This window comes from Bombus pyrosoma, linkage group LG15 (genome assembly GCF_014825855.1).
Source record: "Bombus pyrosoma isolate SC7728 linkage group LG15, ASM1482585v1, whole genome shotgun sequence".
NCBI lineage: Eukaryota > Metazoa > Arthropoda > Insecta > Hymenoptera > Apidae > Bombus > Bombus pyrosoma.
Genome location: NC_057784.1, coordinates 5,017,941 through 5,030,650, shown reverse-complemented (window position 1 = coordinate 5,030,650; position 12,710 = coordinate 5,017,941). Strand labels below are relative to the sequence as shown.

Sequence of the window (12,710 nt, the reverse complement as noted above, 5' to 3'; positions counted from 1 at the left end):
GTATTCTTTCATTTTCTCTATCATTCCTTTCTTCGTTTTGCCTCGAACCTTTTGCTTTTCTCTTTCTACCACTATGAACCGGAAGTATCGTTGTATCTGCACCATGTTGTCTCACGATGGAAATAATTCAACATTTGTAATAATGTGTAATGACGAGGAAAAAACGAGATATATCGTTATGTATGACGTTTACATTGATCGAAAACTACAAACGGGTCGTGAGACCTTTTGCTTAACACGTTGAGGACGCCCTGGATTTTTGTACGGTGTTCCATAAATCGATCCTTTTTGACCCTGTTTTCGACGAAATAAGTCGCGTCGTTTGATATCAATATAAGAGACGAATTTGTATGGATGAAAAAAAGGCAAGAAACGTTTTGTCGAGAGTATTACAATATCTGGATTTAATTATATAATTCTACATCTGAACTGCCGCCGCTTTGAGATCTGTCAAAGCTCTTCTGAAGATATTGGCTTTAACAACCTTTTATGTTTTAAAAGTAATATTATCTCATCTTTCTCCAAAAGTGCAAGAATTTACGCTCAATCATTGCGACAGTTTAGTGTGTGTATAAATTTTATTATCTTCTTTTTTTATAAAAATTGCGGAAAATAATAAGAGAAGATTCTCGAGCGTTAAAAAACTGGAAGATGTGACAAAGAAGTGTCGAGTCTCCATTTTGAAACCTAAATTTAGCGCGTGAGTCCGGTCCTTGATGTGTTAAAAAAACGCAACGAGTGCAATACTGCAGCATCTCGGTGGCCGTTTTCTAACGTGTGTAGGAAAGGATGTTACACACATATTGTTTTTCCATTCTCATTTTTTACTAAAACCAAGAACATCTGCGACGAATATAGCATACTATGTGTTGCAGCTGAGGCGGTAACAGCTCCACTATCAGATGTATGAAGATGTGAATTTAAAACAAGAATAAAGAACATACACAATAATTCTCCTTCTTTATTTAACTTGATTCCTTTTAATATCTTTACATGACAAATAGGAGATCTTTTAATCATACAACAGAATTAAGTCTTTTATAGAAAAAGTTAACATTATTTATGATGAGTAATTAAAATTTTCTCACAAATATTCAGGCAGTTCAAATATTTAATGCCCTTAAACAAATGCACAAAAATATAAAAAGAGTATATATAACCCGCAATTATAAAAACTTATGTATATACAGTGTTTCCGAAATAGTAGTATAAATAGAAAGCAGGTGATACCTTATGTAGAAGTAAATCGAAAATATGATAATGAATAAATAAAATATTTTCGTATAGAGCTCCGTCTTCGAGAAAATCGAGTTTGAATATTCATTAATACGGGTTTATTCAATTAAAAATATGAAATATGAGATATAGGAATTAACACATTATCATCAATTCATGCTTCTTTAATTCGCCAAGGAAGTACACAGCACCTATCTATGATACAAAGACATTTTCAATAATTTATAAACCATTAAAATAAATAAGTCATTAGAAGTAACTATATTAGTTACAATTGTAGTAAATCCCGATTGATATTGATAAAAATGAATAAAAGTAACGGGAACTAACCAGATTGGGTGAAATAGGCAAATATGAACAAATTTCATTCTATATTTTCAACTTACTTTTACATGAGGAATCACCTCCTTTCTGGTTATATAATTTCAAAAATACCCTGTATAATATATATACTGTATATATATATATATGTATATATATATATATATTTGCATTAAAGCAAATTAAAAACTTATAACCTAATAATTCGTGTTCATAACACTAGAAATATCGCGGAAATCCTGTGACAAAAGTCGTAAAACGTATTTGTTCGAAAACATTGAACATATCTTTATAGGAAGATGAGCAATATATATACACACGTACAAATATATGATAAATTCATTCCAAAATTGAATACAAAAATATCAATGGTGCTAATAGCTTAATAGCACTTGTACATCAAATTTGTTAACAAACGTATTCACTAATAATTTGATATAAAAAATATGGCGAATTTTAAGCTGAGAAAGTTGGTAAAGTTGAAACTTAGGTAAAGTTGAAAGCTCTCAACATCAGTGATTCTTCACTGCAAACCATTTACCTTATATTATAATAGAGCACAACAATAAACTATTCATTTCAGATCAGTAAATAGGATTCCTTTAAGCATTTTACGAATTCTATATAGAGCTCCTTTTGGCGTTTCGTTCGAAATACATGAAATCCTAAAACATAAATATTTGTAAAATCGATAAATTTATTGATATTAATATATGTACAAATCTGTCTATATGATAACTTACGATGAGAATACAGGCACCGAGTAAAACAGCTTTAATTTTAACATCTAAATCCACAGGAAAACGTAGGCTGAAATTATCAGCGTCTGTAAAAACTTCTGTAGTAAAACCACTCCATTTCTTTTTAATTTCTCCAACTCTATGTACTCCATCGGCAGACTTTATCTGAGGGAAAGGAGAAAAGAGTTATGTAAATACTAGTTAAATGATCTTTAAAAAGATGTTCTTTAACTATTATTACAATTAACATATATTACAATTAATATTCTACCTTATATGTCACGTTTCCGCAACATCTAAAGCATGGTCCCTTAATCCTTAAAACTGTTTTCCCAGATGCATCGCGAATAGAAAACGAAGGCCTAAAAATATGGCAATTTTCTGTTACAGAACCGAGAAGCATGTCTCCAGAATACACCTCTAGCATCTGAAAATAAATTCAAATTCAAATGCAAATTAAATTAAATTAAGTTCGAGTTTATATTTAAATATATAACCCTTTATCGTGCAGGGAAAAATAATGGCGGTAATTTCAAAATTCAAAACAACTATTAGTAATGATTGAAGGAAGGGGATAAATCTGATTCTAGTTTTAATATTTAAGTACGTCCAATATCTTTTTGCTAAATATTCATACGTTGCTATTAATAAATCTGAATCAAAGAATTCATGAGTATAAAGAATGTGAAAAAAGGTTTGGTCAGCATGCTGACTATCTCTATCTTCTACAAGGTTGCGCAAGGCGCACAGAAATCGGCATAGCGTGCTTACTCCATGCATAATTCAAATGTGTTCCTTTTTAATCATAAATGAAAGCTACAAAATAACATTCACGATAACTAATAGAATAATTTAAAACTAAAGTATTACAATTAACCATGTTATGCTCGTTATACTCAAAACATTAGTTCTTTCAAATTTACAAATAGTAATTTTGAAAATATAAAAAAATATCACAAAATTAGTATGTTTCAACACATTGACAGCCATGGTCATCAGTGATGCACGTTACAAGATTTTTTAAATGATTGGAATAAGATAAATTTCATGGACTAACAAATTTTCAATAATGTAAATGACTTACATAACATTGCCAGAAAAAAAAATGCGCAAATACACTATACTAATATTTTGCAAAAATTAAATATTACAGTTTAGTATATTTTACTCCATTGCAGCTGCCAAAGTAAAATATACAAAATTTGCTTGTCAGTACAATGTGTTAATATAAAAATATCTTTCTTTATGAATCAGAATGGATGAAATGACAGATGTTTGAACCCCTGTAAAAATATTTGTTATTATGTATTACAAGTTATCCGTACGACTTTCTTCTGCAACGACTGTGCGTTCGAAGAGTATTTGTATTAAAGGGTTCTATTTACAGCAGCTCTTGTACGGGGATCGAGTGAGTGAGGTTCTTCACTAGAGGCCGAAACAACGTATCCAAAAGCGTCTTCGACGAGCGGTACTGGTCAAAGAGTATCGATCGTGACCGGCTTTTCTAATGTGCCGAATAACTTTTCGTCAAAGGTAATCGTCACAGATGGTGCGCACGTGCGAAGAAAGTTTGCGCGTTGTGTGCACCGCATGTTGGAGAAGAAACTCAGGCGTACGTTTTGCAAACCGTATCTATTGCCCGCCATAAATTACAGTAACGCAGTTGCCAGACGTGTCCTTCGTTAACCGATTTGCTAACTACGTGACGACGCTTGTATAATATATTGTCACGGTGTATTATTTAAAAGAAACATATGTATAGTAACACATATTCGTTACCATCCATTTCGTATATCGTATTCCTTTTTGTGTTATAACCCTATCTCTTTTGTGTCATAACAATACTTCCAATGACATATGCTATATCACAGTCTTTGCTTATTCTGATCTTTAGAATATACTGACAACGTATGGCCGGAAAAAACTGGGACATTCTGTATATTTCCAGTAGGCGGCCGAAAGGGTATAAGTCAGAATTATTAGTTTTGCAGAGAAGTATTTATAATACTTCAAGTTATTTGAGATCAGGTATCAAATTTTAGATATAATATTGACACTTCAAATAAAAGAATGAGAAAGGAATGGAACTGAATTGCATTATTGGAACCAAAGGCAAAAATATGTAATGTAGAATATATTGGCGTATCCTGTTTTGACCAAAATTTGACAATGCTCTGCCTGCCAATCATATCACCATATAGATACGTATACAAGTACAAATTTTCTATTCTATTTATCCGTATGATTACTGATTGTACGTACTCGATGGTATTCTCAGATTGATATTAAAGGATGAAATACCTGCATGCAACAAAAGCAACAGCAACCTGAACACCTGCAGGGTCGAACCATACGTAGGACTTCCCTGTGATTGGTGTCGCCCACGTGTAATTCACAACTACGTAGAGTACCCAGGCATAGACGCGCGCATATATTTGACTCTTCCATGATATAAAACAGTGGCTGGCCACTAACATTCGTTACAAGGTATTTATTCTCAGTCTCCCATCCAACGACAACTGTAATTATTTAATTGATTCATTGACAAATTACAATTGTTGCAACTGGACATTTGTATGGTTTAGTACAGGCATATAGCACATTGTGTTTCGAATGATACAACACTAACCTTCCATTAATTCAAGTCGTTGCCGTATGTACAGACGATCAAGGACTATAAGGTATTCCAAACCGGGTGGACAAGTCGTATTCTGCGGTGACCAGCCACCTAAAATGAAAGATTTATTAAAATTTAAGTTGCCTCTTTCTTTATATGTTTTCTTCTAATTATAGGCCATTTTTTAATATATTTCAAAAAATTCATTTAATCCAATTTAGCTATACATCTTTTGAATCATTTTCGATTCAATTTTCCTTTTTTTAATCGTTAAAAAATTCTTAAGTTCGAGGAGAATATAAATATATATTTATATTTATTATAACAGGAAATAAATATATTATATAATTTCTTGTTTCACTTTTACGATAAAGTATTCCATAACGATATTTATAAAAAGTAAAATAGTTATAAAAAAATGTCTAAGCAAAGTATTTATAGAAAATATTGATTGTAAAAGATATTTATAACAAATATAAAGACTAAAATACTAATTTCCTATTTCTTTAGACGAGAACAAGAACGCGGCGTAAAAATCCGAAGACTGTGGCAGGGTTAATTTAAATTCCAACTTCAATTTAAAGACAAAATGATCATTAGTCTCGGTCGATCCGTAACCATCAAATTTTCAAATTTATTTTTATGGGGTGAAGGACCTCCATAAATTTAATTTCAGGCTATTTAATCAGCAGACAAGCGTGTAATAGAATCACCTCTTTTCCTCATCCGTAAGGAATCTGGTATAGCCCTTCTTCTTTGATCTATATCTCTTTAACGTGTTTCTGACCAAAGCGCGGAGCCGTCTTCGAATCTGTTGTATCTTTTCCTTCCAGGAAGTTTCAAGATATTCCGACTCCATCACTCACACACTTTTTCCACAACCTTCACCTTTTTCTTTTCATAATTATAATAAATATTTCTAACTTGTTTATTAGCTCCACTAAAAATTTCTTATCAATATTATAATACGTACTATTTTCTAGTAATCATTCCTTAACTCTTTCTCATTTTCTAAGGAGCGTTTGTATGAATAAAAAATGCATTTCACAGACAAAATTTCCACTCTTATTTTTTTTTTTTTTTTTGAATTATAAACAATAATTTAAAATTGTTTATTAGTCCCAGAAAAAATTGTTTACTTATATGTCAGTGTATACTATTTTCGAATAATTTGCTATTTCTCCGCATTTTGAAACGTTTGAAAGAATGGACATGTACTTCACGAATTTATGCGATGCGTGAAACCGCGTTACGGAATACCGAAACTTTGGCAGCAGTCAATACACTAATGTCAGCTATTTTCTCAACTTTCCTCTGCTCAGCAAAATGATAAAACTTATGTACTTTCCTTAAGATAGTTTTAGTTAGAACGGTTTGCTTTTTCACGTTATCTTTGTAGATAAAGAAAACAATAAATGCTCCCCCTGAGTTAAAACTTTTCCAACTGTTTAATACAATATCTTAAAATAATTCCGATCTTTTCTCTATACTCTATTTATTTTTCCACGTTTCTTTATCTTCCATGGATTATTCCATATATTATTTATTTTCTTAGGATAATTCTATTTATATACATGTTTTATTCCTATATTGTTTTTTAAATTTTATGTGATTTTTTTGCATAGAGCATTTTTTCCTGAATACAATAATAAATTGAGTTTTTTAAATAACCTTTTCATTGTCTTATAAAAAGAAATGCGATTGGAAATTTTGATTATGCCAAAACTCTGAGAAAGTATTACGATAGAAGCGTCGCGTTAGAAAAGGGAACAGCAAAATTGAAGGTCTTTATAGTGCCGCGAGGTGGAATTTTATGCAACATAATTATCCAGCCCTTCGTCGGTAGCAGATCGTCAATCCGATGACACATTTCCGACTCGTTGTTTCATAAATTAGCCAGAATATTCTTTAATCTTTGTATACCGTAAATTAGCCATGAATCACCTCAGCACACAGCCATACTACACAACTGCTATTTTACTACTCGACCATCACGAGAATCAAAGGTCATTTCGAAAATTTCGTTCAGATAAAATAATTTTTCTTTCATTGAGAATCCTTCACCACATCTTATTGAAAATTGTTTATAGGAAAAATAATTGTAAGGAATTAATAAGTTCAAGAGAAATGTTTAATTTTTAACATCTTCAATTACTAATTCCATCATTAATAGTTTATTCATTTTTGTAATAATCTTATTTCTTAGTGACTATCTGCTCAATGAAACTGCTTGAAGGACATAAAGAAGTGGCAAGTCAGTGATAAACAGATTGAAAATATTTGTGCGTTTCAGAGAAAATTAAATATGAAAAAATAAGTATATGGAAAGTATGTAATATTCTAAAAATATACAAAATATTCAAAGTAAAATATTCATTGCTATATTTCGATATTTGAGATTTTGAATTTCTATATGTATGTTTATGTATATTTCGCTTCTTTAATTGTACTTAAGTATTAATTTACATTTTGCATAATCATCCTCAGTCTAGCGATAAATAAAAGTATCGCGTTACGATTTAATTAAAGATGGAGTTTTCATATATCAACGATGTAGCGTTTCCAAACAAGTACAATAATAGAAAAGTAAGTATACGAAGTGCTTACAATAGTCACATAGCAACTCTGATCGTAATTATATATAAATTTCTACATTCATCCATGACCAGATATTATAAATCAATTCTGGTCATTAATTATCTACTATAATATCACTGTAATAACATTTCACTAATGAAAATTTTTACTTTTCACAATTCTTATTAAACGCTTATCACTGATAACACTTATAATTAATAGCTGGTTAATATTCACCACTTATAAATAACTGCTCTACCGGTATTTACATAATACGTTTTTTTGTTGATCACAAATAATATTAACTGATTTAAATCAGTGACACACGATCTATAGATGAACCATATTAATTGATTTACGTTGTACCTTTTTTTTTAGAAAGATTTAGAAATCGATCAAGATCACAAATGGTATTTACTAGCGATAACAGGACGATGCGAGCGAGAACACGAAACTGGATGTCACTTATCCTGCATACGTGACGCTTCCATCTACGAAGACGACTATTATCTACTTACTGATCGTCACTTGGCAAACAGCGGCTGTATCGTGCTTCGTTTACGAGCCTCTCTTCTCTTACTATATGTACGTACCCAGATAATATTAGTGAGTGATAAATTCAAAGTCGAGTTACTACCTGAACATGGTGAAGAAGCTTTGGAAGTATTTAAAATGCTACAGGACTATTATAGAAGGATTATATTTTATAGTACTACTCTAAAGTTAATATTTAATTAAAACATAATATAACGTTTATATATTGTATATTTAATTTTATGAATATAGATCAGATTTATTTCTCTCGCCTGATAGTAATTATAATATTTATATATACAGTCTTTTAATTACAAATTTCATAACTTTCTTCCATCGTTCTATGTATTTGTTCAAATGATATGTAATCCAAATGTACGAAGAATATGACATTAGGCTTAGGTATTTATAGTTAGTTAAAAAAGTTTTATAATTTACTTCTGTATTAATGTATTATTACTTCTGTATTAATTATTTCTTGATAATTCACATATTTGAATTAACGTGTTAATAATCTATTTCTGACTAGTATAAGTACGGTTTATGCCAACAAGTCTTTTATCGAAGACATTCTATGTAAAAAATAATCTTGACGGAATCTGATAAGACGCAGATATCTCAAGGATGCTTTAATCAAGAATTTTATATCTACCTCGTCAACAATTTTATATTATCCCTAGTAATCGTTTGAAATTTTCGAGCAGTGAAAATTTTTGTAAAATAACGGAAACCTACAGAAATATATGTTAAACATTTACAAATAGGTAACCATATTTATAGATACAGGAACTAAAAAAATAAATTTTAAATAGACAAAACAAATTTTAAATAATTTTACCTTGTGGTATCATTGGTAACTCGGGTTGTGGTGCTTCAGGTCCTGGCATTGATATCCCATATGGTGGTGGTGCAGGTTGTGGTATCCCAGGTGCCATCCCGGGTTGTGGTATCCCAGGTGCCATCCCGGGTTGTGGTATCCCAGGTGCCATCCCAGGTTGTGGTATTCCAGTTTGAGGTATTGAAAATGCACCAGGTGATGGTGCAGTAGCAATAGTCGGCGGATATGGTTGTAGCGCAGAATAAGAAGTCGAATTCATTTTTTTCTATTAAATAAATTACTTTCTTAAAATCCACGACGAGATAAAACTTCTCAAACTCCTATCTTCCCTGAAACTAAAAAGAAAATCATGATTAAAAATCAATTAAAATTAAAATTAAAATCAATTAAATCAAAAATCAAGCTTAATATCTAATTTTATCATTTTAGTAAAGAAGCTGCAAACATACAGTTCGAATTCTTTTAAAATTTAGTAACATATGTATGTATATGGTATTCTTAGTATGTAAGTAATTTTATTACATGCATACAAAAATACGCATTTGCATGTGTATTTTGTGAAGAACTTACTGTATGTATTATACAAACATTAAGTGATATAATTCTATGTAAAAAGGTAACAATCAAACCATTTCTCTTCGCTTTGTTTACTTTTTGTTTCAGTATCTAGGTTATGTTTGTGTATATTCCCTAGTCGGTAACGCTGTTCGTATAACGACCTTTCTTATCAACAGAGCGGTTGCACTGAGTGTAGTTACGAAAAAGATCGTGCGGTGACGAAACTCTAATCGTATAATACTGTTTATGTTATTGAAATTGTCAGGTCATTGTCCGCCCGTAAAGGTCGTTGTAACTTATGGGAGGATATGAACTGTATGAACTATAGCCGATAAATTTCCATTCTTTCATTGATAACAATCCTTTGTCTCTCGATATGTCTATGATCGATAAACTACACGGATATTGCTGGTCAGATACCAATTCAATCATAGTATAAACTATACTATTACAAATTCAATTAGCATATAATTGCATGATAGTGGCATTTGTTTTTATCTTTTCATTATCATTATCCATACATCAATTAAACATTATTCATCACGTTTTCATTGTTTTGCATATTGAGTGATTCATAGTTATCTCAAGAATTATTAAGGGTAACAGCAAAATTCTTTTTTGGTGTCTCAGTTCAAAAACCTTTTGCCAAATACAGAGGTGCTGCTGTTGACATCCTTGGGAGTATCCCATGAAAGATTCCAATAAATCGTAGAACGATTACTCAAAAAAGAAATTTGTTATTGTCTCTAACAATTTCCAAGATTATATCTTGTAACTTCGTTACTAGACTACGGATGTTTGCATTTTTGGGAAATTTAATTTCCAAGATTTCTGTAAATTTCCAAAAATCTACAAAATACATATAATATATGCAAGAATGTACAAGACATCCAAAGTAGAATATATATTATGATATTTAATGGACGATACAAATTTTTATATAGACTCCATTTCTTTAATCAGGTTCATAAAAATATAAAATCGTACAAACATCCGCTATCTAACATTATATATAAAACACACTGTATATTTTTCTAAGGACTCTATATTTCCACTTTTATTCGCTCTATTTAGGTTATGTACATACATTTTTACGGTTATAATATATTTAATATAGGATAAATTAAATTCTTACGAATTCTTATGTCTTATTAAATTATAATGTAACAGGATATAATTTGAAAAAGAAAAAGAAAAGGAAAAAATAGTTGGTAAAATAAACATGCAGAAAAATAGGCAGGAAAGTGTAGTGCGAATTGAAAAGAAAAATAACACCTTAATCTAGTTTCGACCTCATTGAATGCACTACTTTTTAATAGCCTTGAATTAGATTTCATGAGACCTAATCGACGGTTTCCTCGTTTGTTACGAACAACCTCGATAACTTTTCGTTCGTACGATCTTTTTTCAATGCGCGCGCTCGTAACACGCACTGATTACGCTTTTCACGGTGAACGAACGACAAATTATACGAATTAGCGTTACACGATCGGAGCGAACCACATTTCGGTGATGCTCCAATTAATGACACTGAAAATCATCGATAAGCGTGGCGATAAGTGCACGTGCGTTTCAAGAACCATGTGCATTGTTCTGTATATTAAACGATAGCTGATTCGATGATATTTCCAAATAAATCACTTGCTTGCTCGTACAATTATCAATTCTAGCTTACATTCTGTTTATTTATTATATTACCAAGCACCGACATTCGTAACATATTTATATTGTATAAAAATGTGTAACATGTGTTATTATATATTTGTACAAATTTCTAATAAAGTATAAATTATTATTTTACAAATAAAACCTAGCTATAATATATTTGAAATTATTAAAATATGACTGCAGTATAATTATTTTTATCAAATTATTATTTTTATTTAGATATTAGATAATTCCTAAAAAAAAAAAAAAAGAAATGAAAATTCTTGTACTGAAGATAAAAATGAACTAAACTACAATTCTTCTAATACGCAGAAGGATGGGACTTTTCAAAAGATTAATAAGTATTAATCTTTAATAACTAATTATCACCATTCGTCACCAAATACTACGTAAAGTGATGCATTGTTCAGTTATGTACACTTTCATCGGATGATGTCATCGTGTCTCACATGTGTCTGCGTTCGCATACCACAAGGTCGTTAGTGCTTGACTATAGGAATGACGTATATCTACATGGGGATACACCAATACAAAAGAAACGGGAGGTCTCTGTAAACCGCAAGATACGGTAGCAACATGCGCTTCCGGTTTTTCAGAAAAGTATTAGCTACGCCCTTTAACGATGGAAAACGAAACATGAACTTACTTGTAGCTTCTCGTTATCTCTTTCTTTTTCTTGTTCTCCCTGTTTCTCCCTCCCTAACCCTGTCTTTCTTTTTTTTTCAACACTATGCAAAAGAAAGGGAAATACTCAATAAAAACATACGAAGCAACAAGCTCAATAGAAATCGAATTTTCTTGTCACGCACATCTCTTTAGATGTTTTTTTTTATTGATCTATTTTAGGAATATCGTATTTATGCGGTGTTTTCATGTAAGTGGGAAACTTTGTATAGACGAATAGACAATGCTTATTTTTCCACTGCTCAATGACGCAATACGATTGACTTTGCGAAAAAAGCAATTAAAATTGCAAATATCATCAACGAAAAGTGGTTCGTGTTCTATGAATCATTTAACAAACCCGGTATAACATTGTACCTTTACTTAACCACTATAGAAGGAAATGTGCAATTCCAATGACTTTTAATAAACGATCAAATTTATGCTAATACAAATCATTATTACTGTTGTTATTTGTGTTTATTGTTACGGGGATTAAAACTTAGTACAATTTTTGCTTACAAATATGTACGTTTAATACAACTTTGATTGCTTTTTAATTTATTACATATTATATATATATATATATATATATATATTACTATAACTATGATTATAAGTTAATATAAATAACGATTATTCCAATTCTCATCTTAGAACAAAAAATGTTGTTACCATAAAATTTATTAAAAACCAAAAATGAACAAAAATTTTACAGAATAATTTGTGATATTAATAAAACTCACTGATGAATGCTTGGGAGTTCGTGGCTTTTGAGATCGTGGATAGTGCTGTCTGGAAGATAAGAGAATGACACTTGCATCCGGTAAAGGGAGTTTCCGTGATTCCTCTCTTACTATTTTCCTCGGGTGTACGATTATACACAAAGAAAGAGCGAACAGTCAGTCTCCTCATCGAGCGCTCCGATTCGTTACGACTTTTCCAACCCGATCGGTAT

The 12,710-nt window shown here is 30.9% G+C and overlaps 2 protein-coding genes across 4 annotated transcripts; one reads left to right on the top strand and one right to left on the bottom strand.

Annotated features, from left to right (window-relative positions):
• Positions 1–373: 373 nt before the first annotated feature.
• Positions 374–12,638, bottom strand: LOC122575796 (phospholipid scramblase 1-like). 3 transcript variants are annotated; one of them, XM_043745220.1, is made up of 8 exons: positions 12,499–12,636; positions 11,736–11,817; positions 8,864–9,198; positions 4,927–5,025; positions 4,599–4,816; positions 2,569–2,724; positions 2,301–2,462; positions 374–2,222 (listed from the first exon to the last, which is right to left on the bottom strand). In XM_043745220.1, the coding sequence occupies exons 3-8, from the start codon at positions 9,120–9,122 to the stop codon at positions 2,178–2,180; spliced, it is 939 nt and encodes a 312-aa protein (XP_043601155.1). In that variant the 5' UTR covers positions 9,123–9,198; positions 11,736–11,817; positions 12,499–12,636; the 3' UTR covers positions 374–2,177. The 3 variants fall into 3 exon arrangements, with proteins under 3 accessions (XP_043601155.1, XP_043601154.1, XP_043601156.1); XM_043745219.1 differs by lacking the exon at positions 11,736–11,817 and having other exon boundaries at positions 12,499–12,638; XM_043745221.1 differs by lacking the exons at positions 11,736–11,817; positions 12,499–12,636 and adding an exon at positions 9,434–9,554.
• LOC122575802 lies at positions 6,532–8,856 on the top strand. The gene is made up of 2 exons (XM_043745228.1): positions 6,532–7,500; positions 7,870–8,856. The coding sequence occupies exons 1-2, from the start codon at positions 7,444–7,446 to the stop codon at positions 8,227–8,229; spliced, it is 417 nt and encodes a 138-aa protein (XP_043601163.1). The 5' UTR covers positions 6,532–7,443; the 3' UTR covers positions 8,230–8,856.
• Positions 12,639–12,710: the final 72 nt, after the last annotated feature.